The sequence below is a fragment of the Perca flavescens genome, chromosome 17, assembly GCF_004354835.1.
Source record: "Perca flavescens isolate YP-PL-M2 chromosome 17, PFLA_1.0, whole genome shotgun sequence".
In the NCBI taxonomy this organism is placed as follows: domain Eukaryota; kingdom Metazoa; phylum Chordata; class Actinopteri; order Perciformes; family Percidae; genus Perca; species Perca flavescens.
Genome location: NC_041347.1, coordinates 25,943,081 through 25,966,390, shown reverse-complemented (window position 1 = coordinate 25,966,390; position 23,310 = coordinate 25,943,081). Strand labels below are relative to the sequence as shown.

Here is a 23,310-nt window from a genome sequence, read left to right as displayed (position 1 = left end):
GAGAGGCAACATGAAATAAAGTATAATGGGGTTTAATCTGGAGTTTATGTGTGTAGGCAGGTGTGCCTTGCAGGGTGTGTTTGTTTATTTGTTTATTTAAAAGGATCCCCATTAGCTGCCGCCGAGACGACAGCTAGTCTTCCTGGGGTCCAAACAATACATACAAAACGTGTATGTGAGTAATTACAATCACAATTACTCACAAAAATATCATATATTAATACACATAATAGAACAAGAAAAAATAACAATACAAAAAGTACTGATTAGAATAATAGTAAAATAATACAAAACAACATAGCACATGATACAACCTCTCTCAGCCAATCCAGACAATATTATGATGTTGAAAACAAATACAGTCTTAGTCATTTTTTAAAACCAGTTTTTCCCTTGATTTCACGAACCCCAACTGGAAGATTGTTCCAAAACACAATTGACCTATAAAACACGGTCCTCTCGGTCAGATTTAGGTAGGGGTAAAGAAATCTGTCGACTATTCGCCCCACTTGTGTAATGTGAATGCATATCTGAATAGTAAATTATATTGTCATAAAGAAATTTTGGAATCCGAGTGTTAATAATTCTATGAAAATATCCTAACATATTAGCAGATAGTCTGTGCTTAACTACCAGCCAAGCAAGACGTTCATGCATCTCTGCAACACTAGTTCTCAAAGAACAACCAAGGACCAGTCTTGCAGCGTTATTTTGAGCCACTTGTAATTTTTTTAAATGACTGCATGATGCAGCAGACCATACAACAGATCAGTAATCCAAATGACACAAAACCAATGTACAAACAACACGACTAAACAACCGTGAATTTAAAAATTGTGCACATTTACGCATTACTGCAACAGCTCTGCCCATTTTAGCAACAACTTTGTTGATGTGATCAGACCATGACAATGTAGAATCGAGCCAAAGTCCAAGAAGCTTCACCTTTTTTACTTGCTGTACATTTTGACCATTAACTTGTATATTAATTTTAGGATTGTCCGATAATCTATACTTAGAACCAAATATTATACTCATAGTTTTTGAAATATTTAGTACAAGCTTATTTGTTTTGATCCAATTATACAATTTGCTAATCTCACAAGACAGAACCTGATTAAGCTCTGAACATGTAGGGGTTGCATAATAAGAGTAGAATCATCAGCAAACATAGTCAATGTAGCCTTACTGAGTATATACGGCATATCATTTGTAAAAATTGAAAATAACAAAGGTCCGAGGCAACTTCCTTGAGGAAAACCACAATCCAGGGACTTGCTACAAGATAATGCACCATTAAAATAAACTCTTTGCGACCTCTCCGACAAATAGCTCTTAAACCACTTGATTGCTGAGGAAGTAAAACCATAACTAATAAGTTTAGAAATCAAAATCTCATGGTCAATCACATCGAAGGCAGCACTAAAGTCCAGTAGTAGTGTACCCACCAGCATTGAGTTATCAATTGATGTAAGCCAGCTATCCGACATTTGTGTCATTGCAGTGCAGGTGGAATGACCATACCTATAAGCATATAACATAGTGGTCAAATCATTGTTAGTAAAGTAATCTTGCACTTGCTCAAATACAATCTTTTCCAATAATTTACTTAGAATAGGCAAAATGCTAATAGGCCTACTATTTGGGCCACAAAAGATTTTGTGTCTTTGGGTAAAGGGATTATCTTACCCTCCTTCCAAAGTTTTGGACACACACCACTAACCAGACATCTGTTAAAAATGCGTCAGATTGGTTTAGAGATATGTCCAGCTGCTAACTTCAACAGCCGACTATCCAAGTTGTCTGTACCAACAGACCCTCCAACAGTCAAAGATCTCAACAACATTTCTACCTGCACAACATTAACCTGATGAAATTCAAAACTACACAGTTTATCTTTCATAATACACCTTTCAATTAGCTCATTTGAGTTGGAATCAACAGTGTATTTCATTGTCTCTCTAAAATTAGAAACCTTATTAACAAAATAATCCTTAAAATAATTTGCAATCTTTATTGGCTTAGTCGAATAAACTCCATTCAATTCAACAAAAGAAGTAAAAGTAGATTTTTTTTTCCCCATGATTTCATTAAGTACATTCCACATTCTCTTACTATCTGTACCACTGTCTTAAATTCTCTTCTGAAAATATTTTTTCTTTTTCACTCTGTTCTCCTTGGTCACTTGATTCCTTAAAATACAATAAAATGTTCTGTCCTCCAGAGAGTTAGAAAGAACTGCATTATGCTCTTTAACTCAGTATCAACCCAAGGAGCACTTTTGGCTTTAACTGTAAATTTCTTTAATGGGGCATGATTGTTAACAACTCTCATAAAACAATCCACAAATAAATTAAGGGATATATCCACATCATCAATATCACTTATCAAATTCCATTTAATATTATCCAATTCATTTAAAAAACACTCCTCATTAAATACCCTATAAGATCTTTTCATAATAATTTTAGGACAGGCTCTAGGTAGCTTAGTTCTTCTGGAGACAGCAATACAATTGTGATCACTAAAGCCAACTGTCACAGAAATAGGTGTTGAGCACATGGATTATTAGTGTAAATATGATCAATTCATTTTGATATTAAAGATCCTGTATTGTTACTAGAAACTCTTGTTGGTTGATCCATTAATTGAGATAAACCACAGGTGTCTGTCATGGTTTTAAGCTTATTCTTCAAGAGGACAAATCTCAGATAGCCAATCAATATTTAGATCACCCAGCCAGTATAGCTCTTTGTTTTCCTCATTCACCTTGTCTAGCATATTACATAAACCATTTACATACTCTATCCTGGCACTAGGTGGCCTATAACAACATCCAAGAATAATCGGTTTTAAATTTGGAATATGTACCTGTAACCGTAACACTTCAACTTCATCAACCATTAAGTCATGTCTCAGTTTAACAGGGAAATTATCCCGTATATAAATGGCCACACCACCTCCAAACCTGTTTCGATAATTTCTATAAATTGAAAACCCCCCTATATCAACATCTGAATTATCTATGAAGAGATTCAAATGAGTTTCAGAAATCATGAGTATGTCTATTTTGTTTAGTTGCAAAAATAAAGACAGGTCTTGAATTTTGTTCCTTAGACTACATATATTAATATGTGCAAGTATTAAACCTTTAGGTAGTTTATTTATGCTGGTCATCTTAGTTAAAAGTAAATAAGTCTTATATTATAATCTAATTGAACATCTTGTACCCTAAGTTATTTTATCTTAATCAAGTAGGCTACATACATATAAGTCCTGAACACAGACTCACATACATGTACACAAACATATATAAAACTGATCTTTAAAGCTCATTAGACCAATAACTGACTTTGTCCATCCCTTGGGATGATGATCAGTTTATCATACTTCAAACTCGCCTTATCCCCTCTCTCTCTGGCAGCTTTAACCTTCGGCCACAACTCTTTCCTTGAGGCAATTAACCATTAAATTTGAGAATACCATAAAGGATTTAGTAGATTTTTGTTAGATTCTAAGAGGCCAGGTTCTCAGAGAAAACTCCTGGCAGCCATCTTCCATGCATGTGGGACGGTGTGTATGTAGATGTCTGTGTGTGTTTGCGCCTCCTGGTACAGTTCATTCAAATGATTCAAACTTTTTTTTTGTAACTCGGATTACCATCAACCTGGAGACAATTTCTTGTCATTTAAGGGTGTGTTCAAACCTGTAGCTGACTTATTCTGCTCTCTAATGGAAAAATCTAAAAAATCTTTATTCCAAATTATACTGCACTTACATGTGTTTGTAGTTGTAAGAGTACTGTTTAGTCCACAGCAGGGCTCAAATAACAGCATTCACACCAAAGAATGAAAAGTAGACTAAACTGGCAAACGCAGCCAAGAACAATCGATGTGTTGCAAGGACATGATTTTGGAGTTGATTTGGAGCTTTTGTATACAGTATGATTGAAGAGCCAAACTCAGGCAAGCAATAGTGTCTCACTGAAGCATGTGGCGAAACTTTGGTCGAATTTGTTGGGGACAATAGCATCCAGGTTGTACATATACAGAGTAATACTTTAAAACTATACTATAGCTTTAGTTTGATGACACTGTGTCATGAATTTACACCATAAATATATTTGTCATCCCAATATGAGAGAGTCCAGGTGGGTTTACCTTCCATTACATCCCTGTTTACCCATTCCCATCCTTCTCTGGAATATGTCCCCTGCCCATTCTCTGTGTATTTACTCTGCATCAGTTTTGACAGGAGAGAATTTCTCTTCTCCTTCCTCTGCTGAACTCCTTTTTTAATCTCCTTCCTCCTTTATCTTTCCATTCCCTCCTCCATCCATCTTATGCTACTTCGCTCTTCGGAAGGTACAATCGGAAATATAGGAGGTACCTACAGTACTACCCAGCATCCTCTCTGCCCTGCCCTTAGCCCCCAATAACCTGTGGGAATGACTGACTAATAGCATGAAGAAAAAAGAAGAAAACAAACTTAACTTCCTTCCGTCCCTTTTTTAGGACTCTGTCTGGGACGACTAATGCTGCCTGCTGCCTGTCGAATGCAAACGAGTACTGTATTACAAATTAAAGGAGAATTCCACCAAAACTAATCTTTAAATCGTAAAAGTAGACAGGTTTTTAAAAGATAACAATAAAAAAGTATTTATTTTTTAGATAAATGAAAAAATTAATCTGAATGCACTGTAGGTAAACATTTGCCGCAATCAACTAATTGCATGTTGAGCCCCTTTTATTCTAAAATCACTTAAAAGTCTAAACATCATGGGATGTAGCTTGCCATGATACTTTAATACCTTAGAATTTAAAATTCATACGAAAAAGAAAATGTCAGTCACTTTTGGGAAATGTTCTACTTCCTCGGTAAGCTCAATAAGTTAAAGTACTAGAGTTGAGTAATAAGTAAAAATACTTATTACTCTAAATTCCCCTTTATTTTATATTTTCTAGAAACTGTTCCGAGTCCAGCCACATGAATATATCTGTTTTTTATTCATATTCTTCGAGAACAACCATCAAGTTTTAGATTCCTGGGGCCAGAGGTTTTTTTAAAGTTTTTTTTGGAGGCTATAGTGTCCCATCAAGTTATAAAAAATTAATTATTTCCTAAATGGAAATAAAATGAGCAATTCATTGGGCTGGGTTCAGTTTATCTTAATGTCCAACTGAAAACATCTACCTGTTCTCTAAATCACTAGTTTTGCTTTAATTTGAAGGAATACCATTCCAGTCCCCGTCTACATAGATGGAGACCTCATTTTAAAGTAGCCAATCAAATCTTGCACAAAGCAGTAACGTCAGCGTTCTGTCACAGGCAGAACAGACAGTCACACTGAGCCAGACAGCAGTCTGCTACACAACACAAGAACAACCACCTACATTAGCTTTCCTGCTAAAGTCACCTTCTGATCTAACATACAATCAATAAACACACATTTATTTTGTCCCACACCTTGGCTGGAACAAAAGACCAAACAAACATTCACCGGTGAAAAGTACGCTGCTCAAGATTTTCAGGCTAAATAGCTAACTATCTGCTAAGTTACAGCAAATTTATTCTCGCCTTGCCAGACCTTCCTCCACAGCACTGCGGAGGGGGGGCTGGCGAGTCCACACAGCATTCTGGGATGGGAGAAAAACGTGCTCTGGTTTATTGGCATTTCTTTAAACCAATCACAATCGTCTTGGGCGGAGCTAAGGGCCGCACGGAGCCATGGTGCCGCTGCAAAATAGCCTCGGGAAGGAACTTGTTATGTTCAATAGTTGTTTTAGTCGTTCAACAGAAAAAACAGATTGGACAGATAGTCTAGCTATTTTTTTAATTCCTTTTAATTATTTAAACTATAAACAGCTCATTTTAAAAACATGTTGATATTATTTGCGACTGCAAAAAGGGATGACTAAATGAGATTTCAGTTGGACCTTAAATTATCCCCCAACAACATAGTTATGCATTTTTTTCTATATAAGGGATGTGGGTATTGTAGCTTTTCCTCATTTTACTGCATGCTCCCTGCATTACTGCTGCACTTCTCTTTTCAGTCATTTTTAGCTTAAGAGATGGAAAGAATTGTAATAAATAAATGTATTACTAAAAGATCTATTCTGCTCTATCCACTGTATCTAACAAAATAATTTGTGGTTGTTTCAATATGAAGATACAGGATACAGCAGATTCAGAACAAGAAACTACTACTACCACTGTATTGCTTACAAATAATATATATAATTTTGCCTTGAACATGGTGAGAATGCATTGCCATGTGATGTGTACGAAGCCCCAGACATGACATCCAAAAAAAGAAATTGTGGCCACAATATACTAATTTGTGGCCACGAAATACTTATTTGTGGCCACAAAATAGTATCTGGGGGATAGCAACGTATAGCCTAACTATAATGCGGGTAGTTATGTCATCCCTTCACACTAATCTGGACACGTTTTCTTATTTATAGTCATCACGGAGCCAGTACCTCAGAGGTCACCATATATTATAAGTACAGTATCAGTTACAGTGGGGTCACATATTCTGACGTCTGCTGCTTGTCAGATATGGTGACCTCTGTTGTACTGGCTCTGTGATGATTCCAAATAAGAAAACGTGTCCAGAATCAGATTAGTGTGAAGGGATGACATAACTACCCCAAACAATATTTTGACTCCTTTATTAAACAGTTACAGTGGGGTCACATATTCTGACAATTTATCCAATGTGCTGGTCCATTAAATATTTAGTTCTTTCTTTTCTTTACAGTAAAATATGATTATTTTAAGTTAATGTAGGTTTAGTGTAAGGTTTTAGGTAAGTTATTACAAATGTAACTCGTGCATGCAGTCATATGTTACTATGCCTGAGGTGGTTAATATGGTCATAAGCGGTTTATTCTTTCCCCTTAGGAAGCAATAGAAAACCGCAAATAATCATACAGCTTGCACCTGTGGATGTAATGTATTAATGTTTACGCCGTTTGGGTAGACGCTCTTCTCCGCCCTCCATTGTCTACCACGCATGGGCAGATAATGTGCAGCAGCACCCTCTGCGGTCACAGTTTCTGATGGGTCACAGCTTTCGGTGCAACACCGGCATTAACCCGCATTATAGTTAGGCTACATTTTTATCCCCAAAATACTATTTTGTGGCCACAAATCAGTATATTGTCGCCACAAATTAGTATTTCATGTCCACAAATTAGTATATTGTGGCCACAAATTAGCATTTCCTGGCCACAATTCAGATGTCACGTCTGGGGCTCCGTAGATGTGAAGTCTGGGAATGTAAGGAAAATATAGCACAGGTCTAGGTTTGGGAAATTATAGTCTCACATAGCCTGACCTATCTCCACATTTTGTTTTAGGGCTGTAGGGAAATTATGGCAAATGAAAAAAAAAAAAAAAAAAAAAACTGAAGCTGATTCAAACTGATTAAAAAAATGAATTTCAGGTGGTACACTGAGATATGGAAAAATGTGAAATTGTGGCATTGAAAATGTGTTGGAACCCTGCATCTCTCTCTCATTCATCTGCTGCATTGCATGCTCATCTGTTTGCCTTTATAGCAACATTATAGTTTACTGCCTTCCCACCAACCCCTGTTGTATGTACCACAGTATGATTTTAATGGTAATATAATATTATTCATAATGTATTTTAAAGTTATTATAAATAGTATTTTGACCATCGATATATCACACAATGGTGTAACTAAATTGAATAATTGAGACCAAAACAAAGGTTGTGTTTTTCAGATTAAAGCCACATTTCTGATAAAAACACTGTTGCGTCCGGTTGGATCTTTAATTGTTTAGATTTACCAATAAACATTGATTCAAATGCTGAAAAGGATTTGCCTTCATAATCTCTAAAATATTTAGCCGTTTTTGCTCGTGAAGAACGGTGTAAAGCAATCCAACATTTCCCAAAAATATCTAAAGATGGATAATCATGTTGAGGCTGTTTGAGGCTTCTCTCAATAATGGTCTCATTTGTTTAAGATAGTCTCAAACAGAATGTGGTGATGATGTATTAGTGTTCCCATGCTTCGTTATCACCTTAAAAATCTAATTAGCTCTGTTTTTAAAAGTGAATACATGAATAGATTATCAGCCGATCAGGTGAGGATTGCAGCACTTCAGGATCCAACGCTGAGGGTTTGTGTTGGTGGCTTGGCGGGCAGCCTGGCTGTGTTCTGGTGTTTTGGGCATGTCAGTTGAATCGATGATGTTTGGTCTGAAGGGAACGAAAGAATGTTGCCCTGTGTCTGCACTCTGAACTCTTCTTATTCTCTGAGGGGAAATAGGTGTTGACAGCATCTCTTTTTTCTTTCTCTCTCCTTGTGTCTCTCTATCAACCTCTGACCTCTTGTCACACACTCTCTTCCTCTATCAACTCCATCCTAAACTCCCTTTCCCTAATTTCCCCTTTGTCTTCCCAACATCTCTCTCTTGGTCAACTCTTCCATCCCTCTTGCTCCCTCTGTCTACCCCATCCCAAATATTTCTCTTTGCATCTTTGAATGTTTTTCTCCCCTCTCTTTCTCTTTCCACATCCTTGTTTCCCTCTCTTTTCTTTCCTCCCTCCCTGCAGTCAGAAGTTGAGTTTTAAGGAGCGGGTCCGGATGGCGAGTCCCCGTGGTCAGAGCATGAAGAGCAGGCAGACGTCCATCAGCGACCGCCAACGCTCTTCCCCTGGCAACGAGGTGGTGGGCGGCGCAGATCTGATGGGTGGCAGCCCTGCCAAAGTGCAGAAGAGCTGGAGCTTCAATGATCGGACCCGGTTTAGGCCGTCACTGAGGCTGAAGAGCCAGACTCGCACTGCTGTCCCAGATGGTGAGTGGGACTATGTGTGTTTGTCCATCTTACTATTAATGGCAACTAACCAACCAACACAACATCTGACAAATGACCCTTTTTAGCACAGTATGCCATTACAAACACATGCTGTTTCCTAAGATACCATATGTCAGTATGTCTGGCTGAATTTTGGACCAATCTTTATGAGATGATGCACATGGCAACGATGTAATGATGCAACAAATGAAAAAAAGACTATACATGTACATATAAAAAATAAAAGATACATTCAGTGAAGAGCTGAAACAAGCTGAATCTATATGTGATACTGTCAGACAGTGGGGAATAAGAGAATAACACCATTAAAGCTCCTCAGGGCGAGAAAAAAACTCAACAAAATGAATGTTGTTGAGGGTTAATCAGGCATTCTGATTTAGATCAAAATTAGTTTACACTCAGAGCTTGCATACAACCACAAAACCCCTGTAGTGGAGAAAATAGGTAGATTCTCAGTCGACCCCTTTACAAGAAAATACCACATAGCCTAAAGTCAGACAACAAACATATCATATTTCTTTTTAATATGAGATAACACATGTACCAGTATGGTTCTTTTAAAATGATATTCTTTCAACTGTCTATAGTGTACATTCTCTCTATATCCTAGATATATAGGATTATAGATATTATGCATTTCTGTTTTTATCCAGGTGGACTTAAATTATACACTTTCATGTACTTCCTGACATTGTGTGCGCTTTGAAGGGGGCATGCATGTACTGTTGTGACCTAAATTAGTATTTATGTCTACAGTATGTTGTGCACTGGTGTTTTTCCTCACACTTCCCAGAAACTACCCTACAGTAAAAGATGAAAATGCTGACTGTTTTAATAGCACCTCTGTGTCTCCTCTTATTCCTATGTATCATTTATTTGAACAGATTTTATAACCTGTGCACACAATATCATCAAGCAGGGCATGAATTCTCACCCCCTAAAAACCAAAATAGTATCAGTTTGAAACATACTTGAAGACTCCTGTCCAGACACACTATGGAGAAAGCGTTTTATAAATTTAAAGACTGGAAACGATTTTGCACCGGGCTACATTTATTGATGAAATGACGGTCTGTCTCTCTCAGTGGACACAGGCATGACCACAGAGGATTCCTTTGATGAGAGAGGCTGCCATTGCGACGTTACGGTGGAAGATCTATCAGCTCCCCTCAAGGCTGTCATCAGAGCTGTCAGGTGAGGTCCTGCTACACTTTACCATTCAGGCATTCTAACTGATGCTCTTATCATTAGCATCTTTAAATCACCAAAATATTTCAAATGTTTGAGGACTTGTGTTTCAGTCAGTAAAGTAGATGTGAAGAGACTGTGGAAAAGGCATCAACAACCACATTTTCAAATGCGTATCCAGAATACTAATATCAAGTGAGAAACTGAAAGAACTTTGATTCCCTAAAGGTGATGGAAAATCATCCCTGACAGGCAACTTAGTCATGCCTGAGTTTTCCACAGCTATTGCTTTAATTTGTTGCCTTCTTAAAAAAAAAAGCAACATTTTAGAAAAATATATTATTTCTTTAGAGTCACATGAGAAGATTGATACCACTCTCCTGTTTATGTGGGAAATATGAAGCTGCAGATTCTTGATCTTGATTTTTACATGATTTAAGTCATTTCCCTTCTCCTGTGTGGCTGTTGATGATCTGATGATTCTGAAACCATGCTGGAATGTGTGATGGTTTGTTGGAATCAACAGTGTTTCCTGTTGGCCAGTAGTGCCATTGAAGCCCTCCTGCTCTCCCGATTGACTGTGGTATCTATTTCTATGTATTTTGTGGCTTCTTGACAAAGGACATCTATTTGATTAGTCACATCATTCCTCAACTCCTCCCATAGGGCTTTTTTCTTTATTTTATTTTTTTCTTCATGCCAGCAACAGCCGGAGGCATTATATTTTCGGGTTGTCCGTACAACCATCCGTCCCATTTTTGTGAACGCGGTATCTCAGTTTGCCTTGAGGGAATTTCTTCAAATTTGGCACATCCACTTAGACTGGGTAAACCCAGCCCGATCTGCCGGCAATTTGATTTCGCCCTCCAGCTCAGGCTGGAAACCAGTACATTTATCTATTCTGCTTCTGTTACAAATTTGCGGGAACCAATCACAAACTGGCTTATCCACCTGGCGCGCTATTTGCGGGTTTAACACGATGATTGATGCCGCTGTCACTGCTACGTCACACGGATCGTTGGTCTGATTGGTTGAAGGACTATCCAATTGCGTACAGAGTCATTTGAACTATGCCCGTTGATCACGCCTCTTGTGCAGTAGAAAATACAGAGGAGACTCCCCAGACTAATGTTCAATCTTAAAAGATTGAGCTTGGTCTGGTGATAGCCAGACTAACATCCACTTGGATTCGAATGATGAACTGATTAGAATTTGGTGGTCAAAGGTCAACTTCACTGCAACATCATAATCTGCAAAAACACTTTTCTTTCTGACCATTATTCAAAGCCATAACAAAAAACACGGATACTGAATTGGTCACGCTAATCTTTAGTGAATGTGATTGTATAGATTGTGCTGTGCTTCTCGAAGCTGTGTGTGAAGCATCCTCGCTTCGCCAAAAAATACACTTTTATTAAATTGCTTCAAAGTCTTCACTACATATATTAAATGAGTCTGGGCAGATATGAAAGTTTACTACAACTTGAGTGGTTGGAGGAGGTATACAACCACGAGGTGGTAGTTTCTCACCTGTGTCTATTGATTGTGAAACCACAGCCCCCAGAACGGAACAGTTACCGGTTAAGTGGTGATGTCACTAAACTGCCTCCTCCTTTTGTGATTGGCTAGTTGTTGACCGTTTTGTTATTACAATCTTTTCTGTAGTTGAGCTCTTGTTCAAGTCTGATCGCATTTCCTTTTGATTTATTGGCCTAAGTATTTTTTATAGGCTGTTTATGATCTGTAGCTATGGATGGAAAGGTTCATGAATCTCTCAGTATGCAGGACTTGAATGGCTACATGAATCCAACTAGGTTATAAAAAAAATACCACCAGCTAACAGAAGGATGGATTTATATAGTGTAAAGAGTCTTACTGTATACATGTTTTGCAGCTTGGTTTCATACACCCAAACAAGTTAGTTTATCACAAATTATGACTGTTGAGGAAGATTCTAAACATGTTTGTATTTTCAGTGTTTAGGTGAAACCCTCTCTCCTTGTGTATCCCCTCACAGGGCTACAATAACAGTTAATATAACACAACAACACAGCCCTGTCTTTCTTCTCTCCACTATACATGTAGGATGGGAAAAACATACATTCACCCATGAGTGCAGGGGTTCACACGATATTTGATTCCCTCAAGCAAAGCTTTTTTAAAATGGATTTCTCTATTTGTTCTCCATATTTTCCTCCATAAGTCTACTGCTGGGTTTGAGAGTTTGCCTGAAGGGGGTTCAAGCTGTTTGTGTGTGTGTGTGTGTGTGTGTGTGTGTGTGTGTGTGTGTGTGTGTGTGTGTGTGTGTGTGTGTGTTTGTGTGTGCGTTTCAGCAGACCCTGATCTCTTACACTGGCACCAGCACCCTGTGAGCGAATGTTTATCCAACTGGCGCCAACTGATTCTCTCACTCCACTTCTGCTTCTCACCCTCTTCACATTTTTTTTTATTGTAAAAATGTCCATTTTCACCATCAATAAAGCAGTATTTCCATAAAAAAAGAGTTAGGTTGGGGAGAAAAATCACGTCTGGTTCAAATATGATGTAGTTGTGATAAATTTCTGTATGTTATTAAGAATTCAGAATCATTTTTAAGGTAAAAAACAAAAAGCCATTAAAATGACATTATTTAACCAATAAAGCTTGGTTTATGGTTATTACTGGGTGACGGGAGAGTACTGTATCACAAATAAAAGGTCTGAAATTCTAATGCAAGATAAAAGACCAAGCCAAGGTCATTATGATTTGCAGTGTTGATCCTACTGATCATCCTCCATTAATGTAATTAGCTTCTGAGTCTGTGTGTATACAAATGTAATAATTTGTATCTTACCAAAAATGTTTCCCCCTGTATTACTCACTCCAATCACATTTTCACTTCACTTTTCACTTCACTCATTTCACTTTTCTAAGCTAGCTATAGCTCTACCAGCTACACCTGACCCTTGCCTGTGCTGTACACAGTGCCAGGTGGGTATAACACAGTGTGTCACATCCAACTTTATCCATATTGGAATTATTATTATTTTTTTTTTAAGATAATTTTTTGGGGCATTTTAGGCCTTTATTTGATAGGACAGTTTGGGCATGAAAGGGGGAATGACATGGACTAAGCCTCTGTACATGAGGCGCATGCTCTACCCGGTGAGCTAACCAGGCACCCCAGTTTTTATCATTTTAACAGAGAGTACAAGTTATGTAACAATTTCCAGTGGAATCTCCTTATAATCCACATTTGACACAAATCAAATTTGTTCCATGTTCCCTCTTAAAATGATAGTTTGGTGAGAATATCCAATCAGTCATTACTTCACTTGTTCTGAAATTCCGTTATATTCGCAGGTTTAGAGAGATATAACATGCCAAGACATTATCTTGCTGTCGGGGGGCTTTTCTGATACCGAGCGTGAATTAACAAATTATCAGGAAACTGAGATGGTGCAATAATAAGATCTTTATTTTATAAATAAAGATCTAAGTTGAAATCTGCAGACATACAACTGAAATTACTAAGCAGTTACTAAGTAGTTTGTTTTCTAGTGAATCGAAGACCATCAAACCCCCTCTATTACCAGCACCTCTGTTTCTCTATACACACACACACACACACACACACACACACACACACACACACATACACACACACACACAGACAGATCACCACAGATCACCCGTACCACCCAACCCCAGCCTCCTCCACGGGCAGCCAGAGCCCAGGGCTTTCCCAGAGTGTCAGGTTGATGGTTGGACACCCCCTCCCCTGTCAGGACTGTTATTAGAGAGGGTCATCTGTCACCCTTGTTTCCATTTAGACAGTGAGAAAAACAGGCAACTGGAGAAAAGCAGAAGCCACCGGGGAATCCAAATGTGCCAAGTATATGGATCTCCTTACCTGTATCAATATTATCCGCTCAGCAGTGGCTCTGTTCACCAAATAAAGGAGATACAAGATTACGCTCAAGTTTCAAAGTCATTCATTTTGATTGTTATGGATTTGACAAGACAACCAGGGAACCGTGACTTCCCGTTAGATACTCCTTTAGGTATTTGAGATTTTAACAATGTTTTCATTATAACACTGTTGAAAGATCAACAAGTGATATGTAACAAGGATTGTCCCAAAGCTGCTGCTACCATCTAGTGGTTCCTTGTAGTAATTACATCATTATTTTTCAAGCCACTTTTGACTTTGTTACTAACTTCAGCATCCCCTGTGTGTGTGTGTGTGTGTGTGTGTGTGTGTGTGTGTGTGTGTGTGTGTGTGTGTGTGTGTAGGATCATGAAGTTCCACGTTGCAAAAAAGAAGTTTAAGGAGACGTTGCGTCCATACGATGTGAAGGATGTCATAGAGCAGTACTCTGCAGGACACTTGGACATGCTCTGTCGCATCAAGAGCCTTCAGACTAGGTCAGGACTCACAGAAACACACACACACAAACAGACACACTCACACGATTTTTACCCCTTTTTTAACGCGAACTTGCTCTTATCTTCATGTTTACTATTTTTTCTGTTAATTGTTCTTTATAAAGGTTTTTATTCCAGGACTTGGATGTGGCCGCCAATGTTGCTGCAGTTACTGCTAGTCCTATATATATATATAAAAGAGGTTATCACTCTACAGATGATTCTTTTAAATACAATTAACCAACTTTAACCTTGATCTAACTTCCAATTATGTCTTTTCTACCCAATGTGTGTTTGTGTGTACGTACTGTATATGTACACGTGTGTCCCCTTTGTCTCCCAGACTAGACACTGTAGTGGGTCCCCCTCCAAAGCCTTTCAGCAGCCGTGTCAAGACCTTATCCTCTCCCTCCCTGCATTTATATTACAGCCAGGCCCGGAGGAAACAGTCTGCACCGGGGTTAGACCTACCCTGTCCTTATCTGCTCGCCAACTGCTTCCCCGCTAACATAACGAAAACTTTGAGGATGTTGCACCTGGGTCAAGCAGCATGCATTCATGCATGTGAAAAGACAAAAAAGTGCATCCTTACGCTTGAATACCCCATAAAGGTTGGAAATAGCCACAGAAGCTTTGGTTTACATTACCGGTCAAAAGTTACAGACAGAATACCAGCTGAGATCAGTTGCATTGTTTTTTAACCAGGGCAGCAGTTTTCAGATTACATTTTGCGCTTACATAATTGCAAAAGGGTTCTCAACTGTTGTAGAAAGAAGTGGCTAATCTTTAATGCAATATCTACATTGCCCATTATCAGCAACCATTCATCCAATGTTCCAAAGGCACATTCTGTTTACTAATCTGATATCATTTTAAAAGGCTAACTGAGAAAACATGTAATCTGAAAACTGCTGCCATAGTTAAAAAAACAAAGCAACTAATCTCAGCTGGTATTCTGTCTATAATGGAGTGGAATGGAAATTTCTGTGACCCCAAACTTTTGACCGGTAGTGTATTTCTGCTAATTGTGTTAAGATGCAGTCCACAGTTTGGTTTTAGTTTACTCGGAGTCGAAGTTAGGTGAGGTTTATTGAATCTGAGATAGTAGTCTTTATACATTGTACATGCACAAAAAAATTTACCAAATAGGCTGCTTGACCCATGTCTGGCTTTAGAGGTCATTAAGGAGCTCAAGCAATAGGTTATGGACAAAGTTTTACAAAGAAAAAAACTTTTTGATGGAGATGTTACATTGTGGACATACAATAGCTGTGGTGATCTGGGCCTCAATGATATGCATTAAGAAACGTTTTCTTACCACATTGTTCAACTAAGGAAGTGGTGCTTTATCACACCATTTTTCTTTGATTAGTAGTAAGTAACATAATATTTTAAATACTAACACATAACTTATTTCTGTCTCACTGGAAACTGATTATCCTGATTTGGGCTCCTTGAGGACCTCATCCAACTAGAATATTTTGCCAGCTAACAAACATACCATAGGTGATCTAAGAAAAGATACTCAGTGCTACCTAGAGAAGCAATGCATCTATTTTGTCCCCATGTAAAAGCTCCAATCCAGAATTGATTTGAAGTCATACAACTTCATTTATCATATTAGATACATGAAGAAACTGATTCATCATAATTCCTTCAAAATCCAGCTGTTTTAGTTCAGTTCCTATTTCTTTTGCAGCTTCAATATAGACACTTTCAGTTCTTGTATAGTAAGTCTATAATCACTTAATTTATTTAAAGCAAAACTGGAAATATTGTTTCAGCAGGGGGTTCTATGATGCAGCTATGGATTGGGACTTTCACATTTACAAACCATGTTTTTTAAAAGGAAGTTTGTTTTAAGCTCTTGGTCATCTTGTGTTTTGCTGTGCTGAGTGATGCTAGACGATGCCAGTGTTGTCAGCAAGACTAGAAGTGTGTCTATTGGCTGTAGGTACACACAGACCACCTGAGTGCTGCAATCTACATTTACTGTATCTCATTAGCATTGCTACTAGACCGCCATTATGTCTGTCTTCTTATTAATATTATGTTTTCACAGGTTTACTCTCTGAAGATGATAGAAATAACGTAATAATAATAATCTAAACCCTAATGTGGCCAACATCATGACAAGCAAACAGAAGTGCACAACTGATTCTTTGAATTTGTATAATTTCATTAAATAATTTGCATTGTTAAACATGACTTGGAGGGGAATCTTTGACCTGTGGATAAGCTATTTGCAAGATCATGTTTGCCATTGCTGTTCCTCCCTCATCAAAAGAGTCTTGTTAATCCAGACATAATGACATGAAAAACATACTTTTTTCAGTTATCTTTTTTTTTAGTGAAGTGTGGGTTATTATTGACACATCACAGTCTAAATACTGTTTTATAAACCTATCTGCATTGACATGAATACAAATGTGGGACTAAGACTGCAAATATGGCCGAACTGAAAATAATTCAATTTCTAAATATAAAAAACATCAGAGCATGACCATCTAGAAAATGTCAGTACCAATATTGGCCTTTGATAACTACATTTTTAGCCTACGTTTCCCTCTCATCCTCTGTGTTTATCTACATGCCAATGTCAGTTAGTATAGGACTGGATTTGTTCATTGTCCACCTGTGCTTCATGCTTTAGTGTGTGTGTTTGAGAGACAGACAAACAGAGAGAGAGAGAGAGAGAGAAAGAGAGAGATGTATCTGACCCAGTCTTTCTCCTGTCTCCAGACTGGCCAGTGCAGCGGGCTCTGGTCCCAGCCTGAGTAGCCGACCACGGAACATGTCTTCTCCTGCCCTGCACTATTATTACAGCAACCACAGGAAGAAGCTCCCTGGCTCAGGGTTACTTTTATTTAAATTCATTTAAGTTTGACCTACACTAGAATCCCATTAGTTCCCCCTATGGTGACCATTAGTTCCCTTGCTGTCCTGAAAAGTGTCTGACTGACTGTGAAATGTCACACGCAAACAGACTTTCTTACTGCACCAGTTGGTTGGAGTTTGCAATAGACAATTCAGACACACAAAAAGGGTTTTTAAAAGTAGAAAGCATATTCAAATGTTTACCTAAAACATGATTATTCTAATGCATTTAACTCCAGCCATTTGGTGAGGTTTTAATACATTTTTTTTGCATATAATGCAAATGTGTACTAACGTTTATACACAAACCAGCCCAAACACATCATCCCTGTTGTTACATTAGATCCCATCCATAGGGAAACGTGTGTGCCTGTGAATGTTGCTAACTTGTGTGCAGTTGTAAGTGTTTGAATGTGTTTTCCAATCAATTCATGTGTTTTTGTTGTAGATAAAACAAAATCATGTGTGGTATTTTCTGGGTGCTGACCTTTACTAGATCAATGCATGTTAGAGCTGTACGAACTTTATTAACTCCACTAATTCAACAGTATTACATTGTCAAAGAACTTGATCAATGCTGACTAAGAAGCTGGCTACAGATTCACTAGTAATTTGAATGCAACATTTAGCATCTAGCTTGGATTTTAAATGTCTTAAAGTAAAACATAATGAAATATACAGTATACGTCTCCATTATTCCTTTTGGAATTGAAAGTGAAATAAATAGCTGGTAATGGACTTACACACACAACACTGGTCTGCTAAAACCTTGTAACTTCAGTATTGGTATTTTTCAAGCGGAAGGGTAATCCTGTAGGCTGAAAACATTTTCTGGTCTGATGAATTTCTTTAACTCAAAAATGTATTGTCATCGTGTGATATCAGGTTTTCACCCAACATCAACAATATGATCTTTGTTTTGAACATACTGTATTTGTTAACCTAATTTTGAGATATAGTTCTCATAAATGACTTGTGCTTTTATTCCCTTTTCCTATGACTTGTGAAAATGTGATTATTATTATTATTATTTTATTTTTTTGGTTTTCATTTGTTAAAAAGAGCCCATGAAACCCATGCAGGCTACATACTGCATTTAATCCAATCTGTTGTTTATCTTTATTCCAGAAAAACTGACCATTTTGGAGATACAGGGTTTTCATATAAGGGCACTGATACAGCCAAGCTATGTGTGATGTGTGTTCTACTAACTCTAATCTTAACATCCTACTGCTGCTTTAGGTTTGTTGCCTGACTTGGGATAACCTGAAATGAAGCTTGGGCGCCTACTTATATTACAACATCAATATTTTTTCAAGTATATTAACACCAGTTTGTGTGTGGATCAGGGTGGATCAGATTCTGGGAAAAGGCCATGTTCCTGTGGATAAGAAGATGAGGGACAAACTGCACCCAGATGGAGACTCTCTAGAGAGCATGAGCATGCTGGGACGTGTGTGTAAGGTGGAGAGACAGGTGAGTTGAGAAAAAAATCTAAAAGGGAAAAACTACATCAGCACTATCCTTTACTAATGCATTTGCTAGATTGCATTCCCCTTTAGTGTTGATGATGTGCAAGGAGCTGATTTGGGTTTTTGGCCAATACCAATGACTCAGGAATTATTTTGCCAGGAGATTTCTGGCTTTCAAAACTCACTTTGTGGTCTGAAATCAGTTTTGAAAACACCAGAGATGGGAAAATTCTTGGTTGAAAATTGAGATCAATAAAAGTCATAAATTGCTTAACAGCTCTTCAAGCTTCACTCTCTTGGTTGCTCTCTCTCTCTCTTTGCGTCCATCCATGTTCTTACTCTCTTACACTTTTCTCTGTGCCCAGGTAACTTCCATTGAATCAAAATTGGACTCTTTGCTCGACGTTTACCGCCAAGTCCTACACAAAGGCCCCACAGCACTCACACTCTCCTCCCTTCCCCTGTTTGAGCTGGACAACCACCAGCATCGCAACTCTGACTACCAGACCTCCATTGTTGGCAGGGATCTACCCTCCCCCCAGAGAGGTGATCCGGCTGGAGGTGGAAGAAATAACAATGGGGGCATACGTCGTTCTCTTAGCGCCAACCCTAGAGGCCTGCGGCTCATCCTGGCACCCGCTGATGATGACGGCCCCCCAGACTCAGAACCTCCATCCTATCCCCCGTCAACAGCCTCGCTCTCCCCATCACCCCTGCTGCCTCCCGATAGCCCCTACCCAACCTTGCTCACCCCCAACGGTAACTCCAAAACAGCACACTTTCCTGACCTCCCACCGCCACCTCCCTCAACAGGGGGTTTTACCCTCCGGCTGCCCCCCATGATGCATCCCTCCCACCTCCGATACTCCGCTGACCCCGTCCCAGATGAAAGGACAGATGGAGTGCCGGTGGATGAGGGGAGCCTGGGCCCCTCTTTTGTTGTTGGATCCAGTGTTGATGCTGATGAGGAAGGGGACAGTGAGGCAGGCCCTACCCAGGGAAGGGTGCAGCTGCATGAGAAGACTGGCTTGAAATCTGAGGGGGTTTGGAGGAGGCACATGAGCCTGGAGCTTGATCCCCTGCTGCTGCTCTCGTCTAGCCCGGAAGAGAAGCCTTCAGACTGGGAAGGCAGTCTTGGAAAATCCCTCTCTGTGAACAATCTCAACCAGCCTTCGACCAGCCATGCCCCTGGTCTCGCCTCCGTGCTCAACAACAGCAGCAGCAGCAATGGTAGCAAACGTGGCAATGCCTACGGTGACCTTAGAAACTGGGATGGAACAGAATTCTTCATTAGGGAGTGCAAACTAGAGCCAACAGAAGAACATTTCAACTTACTGTCCCAGGGACCTGACAGCATCCCCTCAGACCTTTTACAGACTGTGGAGGAGGCTGCACCTCACCCTGAGTTTCTCAGTCAGTCCCCACACGTACAGCTGGCATAACTCTACACACACACACACACACACACACACACACACACATTCTCTCACACACACACACACACATTCTCTCTCTCACACACACACACACACACACACACACACACACACACACACACACACACACACATTCTCTCTCACACACACACACACACACATTCTCTCTCTCACACACACACACACACACACACACACACACACACACACACACATCTCTCTCTCTCACACACACACACACACACACACACACACACACACACACACTTGCATACTGTATGTACAAACCATTGTTGGGGAAGCCACTTTTAAAGTATTTTACACTCTACATATATTGTGTTGGAAATGTCCAATCAATGTTTTCTATATGGACATACAAGGTTTCATATTTTGTCTAACATGATTATATCCACTCATTCATTATGTTAAATACTTTTTATAGGGTATTAAAATTACTTTTATTAAGAATAAAAGTATAAAATATGTATGAAAGTGGGCATATTTACATTAGACAAAATACACAAACAATACACAAATACCAGATACCTTCATTTAAGAGAATTTGCTTTGGTCTTTATCTACTGATATTTAGAGATTCATTTTATTAACTTTTTACAAGATCATATATTAATAAAAAGGTTGCTAAAATAAAATTTTGTTTCAAATAAAGAGCAAGAAAGGGATGTTACCTGTGATTTCTGAGCCTAGACTAGACATCAAAGTGTAGAAGCACATCAAATAATTTGGTTCACCACAAAAATATAATGTGAGTAATGTTAACTTTCTTTTCAATGTCATTTCCAACAGTCTTACATTTTAACTTCTGTCTGATCCTAAACAAAAACCAAAGTAGTTTGGGCACATCACTAAAACAAGCAGGAGTGTTTGTTGTAGAAATTGAAGGGCATCTGCCTTGTGGCAACCTTGACAATTGAATGATTGAATCAAATCAGAAGGGAATACTGTATGATTGTCTCACAGCCAAAAATAGGTGCAAGTTGGTGTAGTTAAACCTCAAACAAGCCACTGGAAGCTATAGGTCAACCACTTCTTCCGTACACAGACACACAGACGCATGCACATGCACACACACACACACACACACACACACACACACACACACACACGCAGACACACAGGCAGGCAGGCAGACAGACAGACACATTCACAACCACAGTACTCCAGCCAACTTGAAAAAGAGCTGTGACTCACAAATCATTGTGTATTATTGCTTTAGTTTTTCATACAATACTTTTCATTCAAAGACTTTCTTGGAAGAAGAGGAGATCCAATCACTCTCCTTATTCAATGTCTGTCTTTGGCAATGTAAAATGTCATCATTTTACGAATGCTTTCATATATATCACTGCATGGACTGTATCCGAAAACAAATGAATGAAAGGAGAATTACAGTCTGTGTGAAGCCTGGTATGATGGGAACAGCTCAATTTAAAAAAAAAAAGAAAAAAAAGAGTTAATGGTCAAATCAATCAATTCTGTTCATTTTGTACAACCACAGAAATGTAGTTAATGTTTTTATGGTTGCTTACAGTTTTTGCCGATTGCTTACACACGTGTTGCGGAATTTGGCTCATTGTGTCAAAACTGTTCACCACAGCCAAATAAGAAACGACACAAAGTGTTCTATCTCAGTTCTATGTCAAGATGAAACTGCAATCAAAATGTAACAATCCTCTTTGAAAATGGCATTTTTGCAACAAATGATAGACACATGCACCACTTGAATTATTCTTTCAAAGCAGCAATAACACACTAATGTACTTTATACAAAACACTACTCTCTTTAGTACTTTGTATACCCATTTTTTCATACAGGCTCCTGTGAAAGTTCCAGTACAGAACATTTAATTGCATTTCAATGAATGTAAAAAAGAAAGGCATCAGAAAAAAATATATTTACAGTTTATTCTTTTTACAACAAAAAAAAACACAAAGAAAAGTAGATTTACAGTACAATATGTTACTGTTAACAATAAAAATAAATAATTGCAATTTTTTTTTGTAAAGGATGGGGTGGATGGTTAATGGATCCTGCCTTCCTCTGCATTCCTCTTCCATTGCTTGCAGAAGAGGCATGTTGGCATGTGGTTGGCGTTCATACATTTTCCAACACCAAGCTAAAAATAATTCCTCTTTCGGATTGAGAAATGGGGGAGTAAGGGGCCAAGTATACAACTGTGAAGTTTCAACATTGTGGTTGGTGAACCAGTCCCAGACCAGAGCAGCCCAGTGGAAACTATCATTATCACAGATGACAACAAACCCTCAGCTGCTGTGGTCCGTCCTGTATAGTGCATCCAGAAATATGATTATGTGTGCAGTTTATTGTAGGGACCTAAAATGGCATGATGATGGAGAACTCCTTGCAGACTAATTGCGGCACACAAGGGGATCATGTGTGTAGGTGTGTTGCTAATTTCAGATAGAGTTTTGCATTTCCCAGTGATTGCAAGAGTTTTCATCCTTCTTTCGTTCTTGAACAAAGTGTCTATTGTAAGAAACAGCGTGTAGTACAAAGCAGAAAACGTGTTTGTACTTTTGATGTCTTTGTTTAAAGCATGGTTACAAAAGTTAGGGGTTTTGATGCTTTTGTCCAAGCATTCACTTTTAGTTTGTGAGCAATCGGCAAAAACTGTAATTTCATCTGTCAGCAAGTTGTCAGTAAATTTGGATGAGACAGTCCTATTGGGGGGAAATTGGCCTATCAGCAATCACTCAAGACGAGGTGTTGGACCATGTTCCACTTACTTTGGACAGTAGCCTGGTGAGTTAGTTGCTAATGGTCTGAATGCTGAATAGCTGTATAGGCTTATCAAATGGGCTTTCTCAGCCAAGCATGAGATGCTGCATGTCCAAGCTGTTGCAAGAGCAGTCACACACTCGCTAGTGGCCTGGATGTCCTGCATGTTAAAGTAATGTTTCCTCCAAATCTTTAACAAAAAGTATCCGCATATATGAATATTATATTCTAATTTGAAAGTAGTTCTATAAATAACCCAATTACTACATCAGGATACATTTTTAGAACAAACATACAACCTTTTGAGG

General features: G+C 38.7%; 1 protein-coding gene across 1 annotated transcript in view; it reads left to right on the top strand.

Annotated features, from left to right (window-relative positions):
* kcnq5a (potassium voltage-gated channel, KQT-like subfamily, member 5a) overlaps window positions 1–20,253 on the top strand; it is a 109,210-nt gene extending 88,957 nt beyond the window's left edge. The window contains exons 10-14 of the mRNA XM_028602874.1: window positions 8,599–8,840; window positions 9,947–10,055; window positions 14,325–14,456; window positions 18,683–18,809; window positions 19,171–20,253. Of these exons, the coding sequence (XP_028458675.1) occupies window positions 8,599–8,840; window positions 9,947–10,055; window positions 14,325–14,456; window positions 18,683–18,809; window positions 19,171–20,247 (1,687 nt within the window). The 3' untranslated portion in view covers window positions 20,248–20,253. The remainder of the gene's footprint in view (window positions 1–8,598; window positions 8,841–9,946; window positions 10,056–14,324; window positions 14,457–18,682; window positions 18,810–19,170) is intronic.
* The last annotated feature ends 3,057 nt before the right edge of the window (window positions 20,254–23,310 follow it).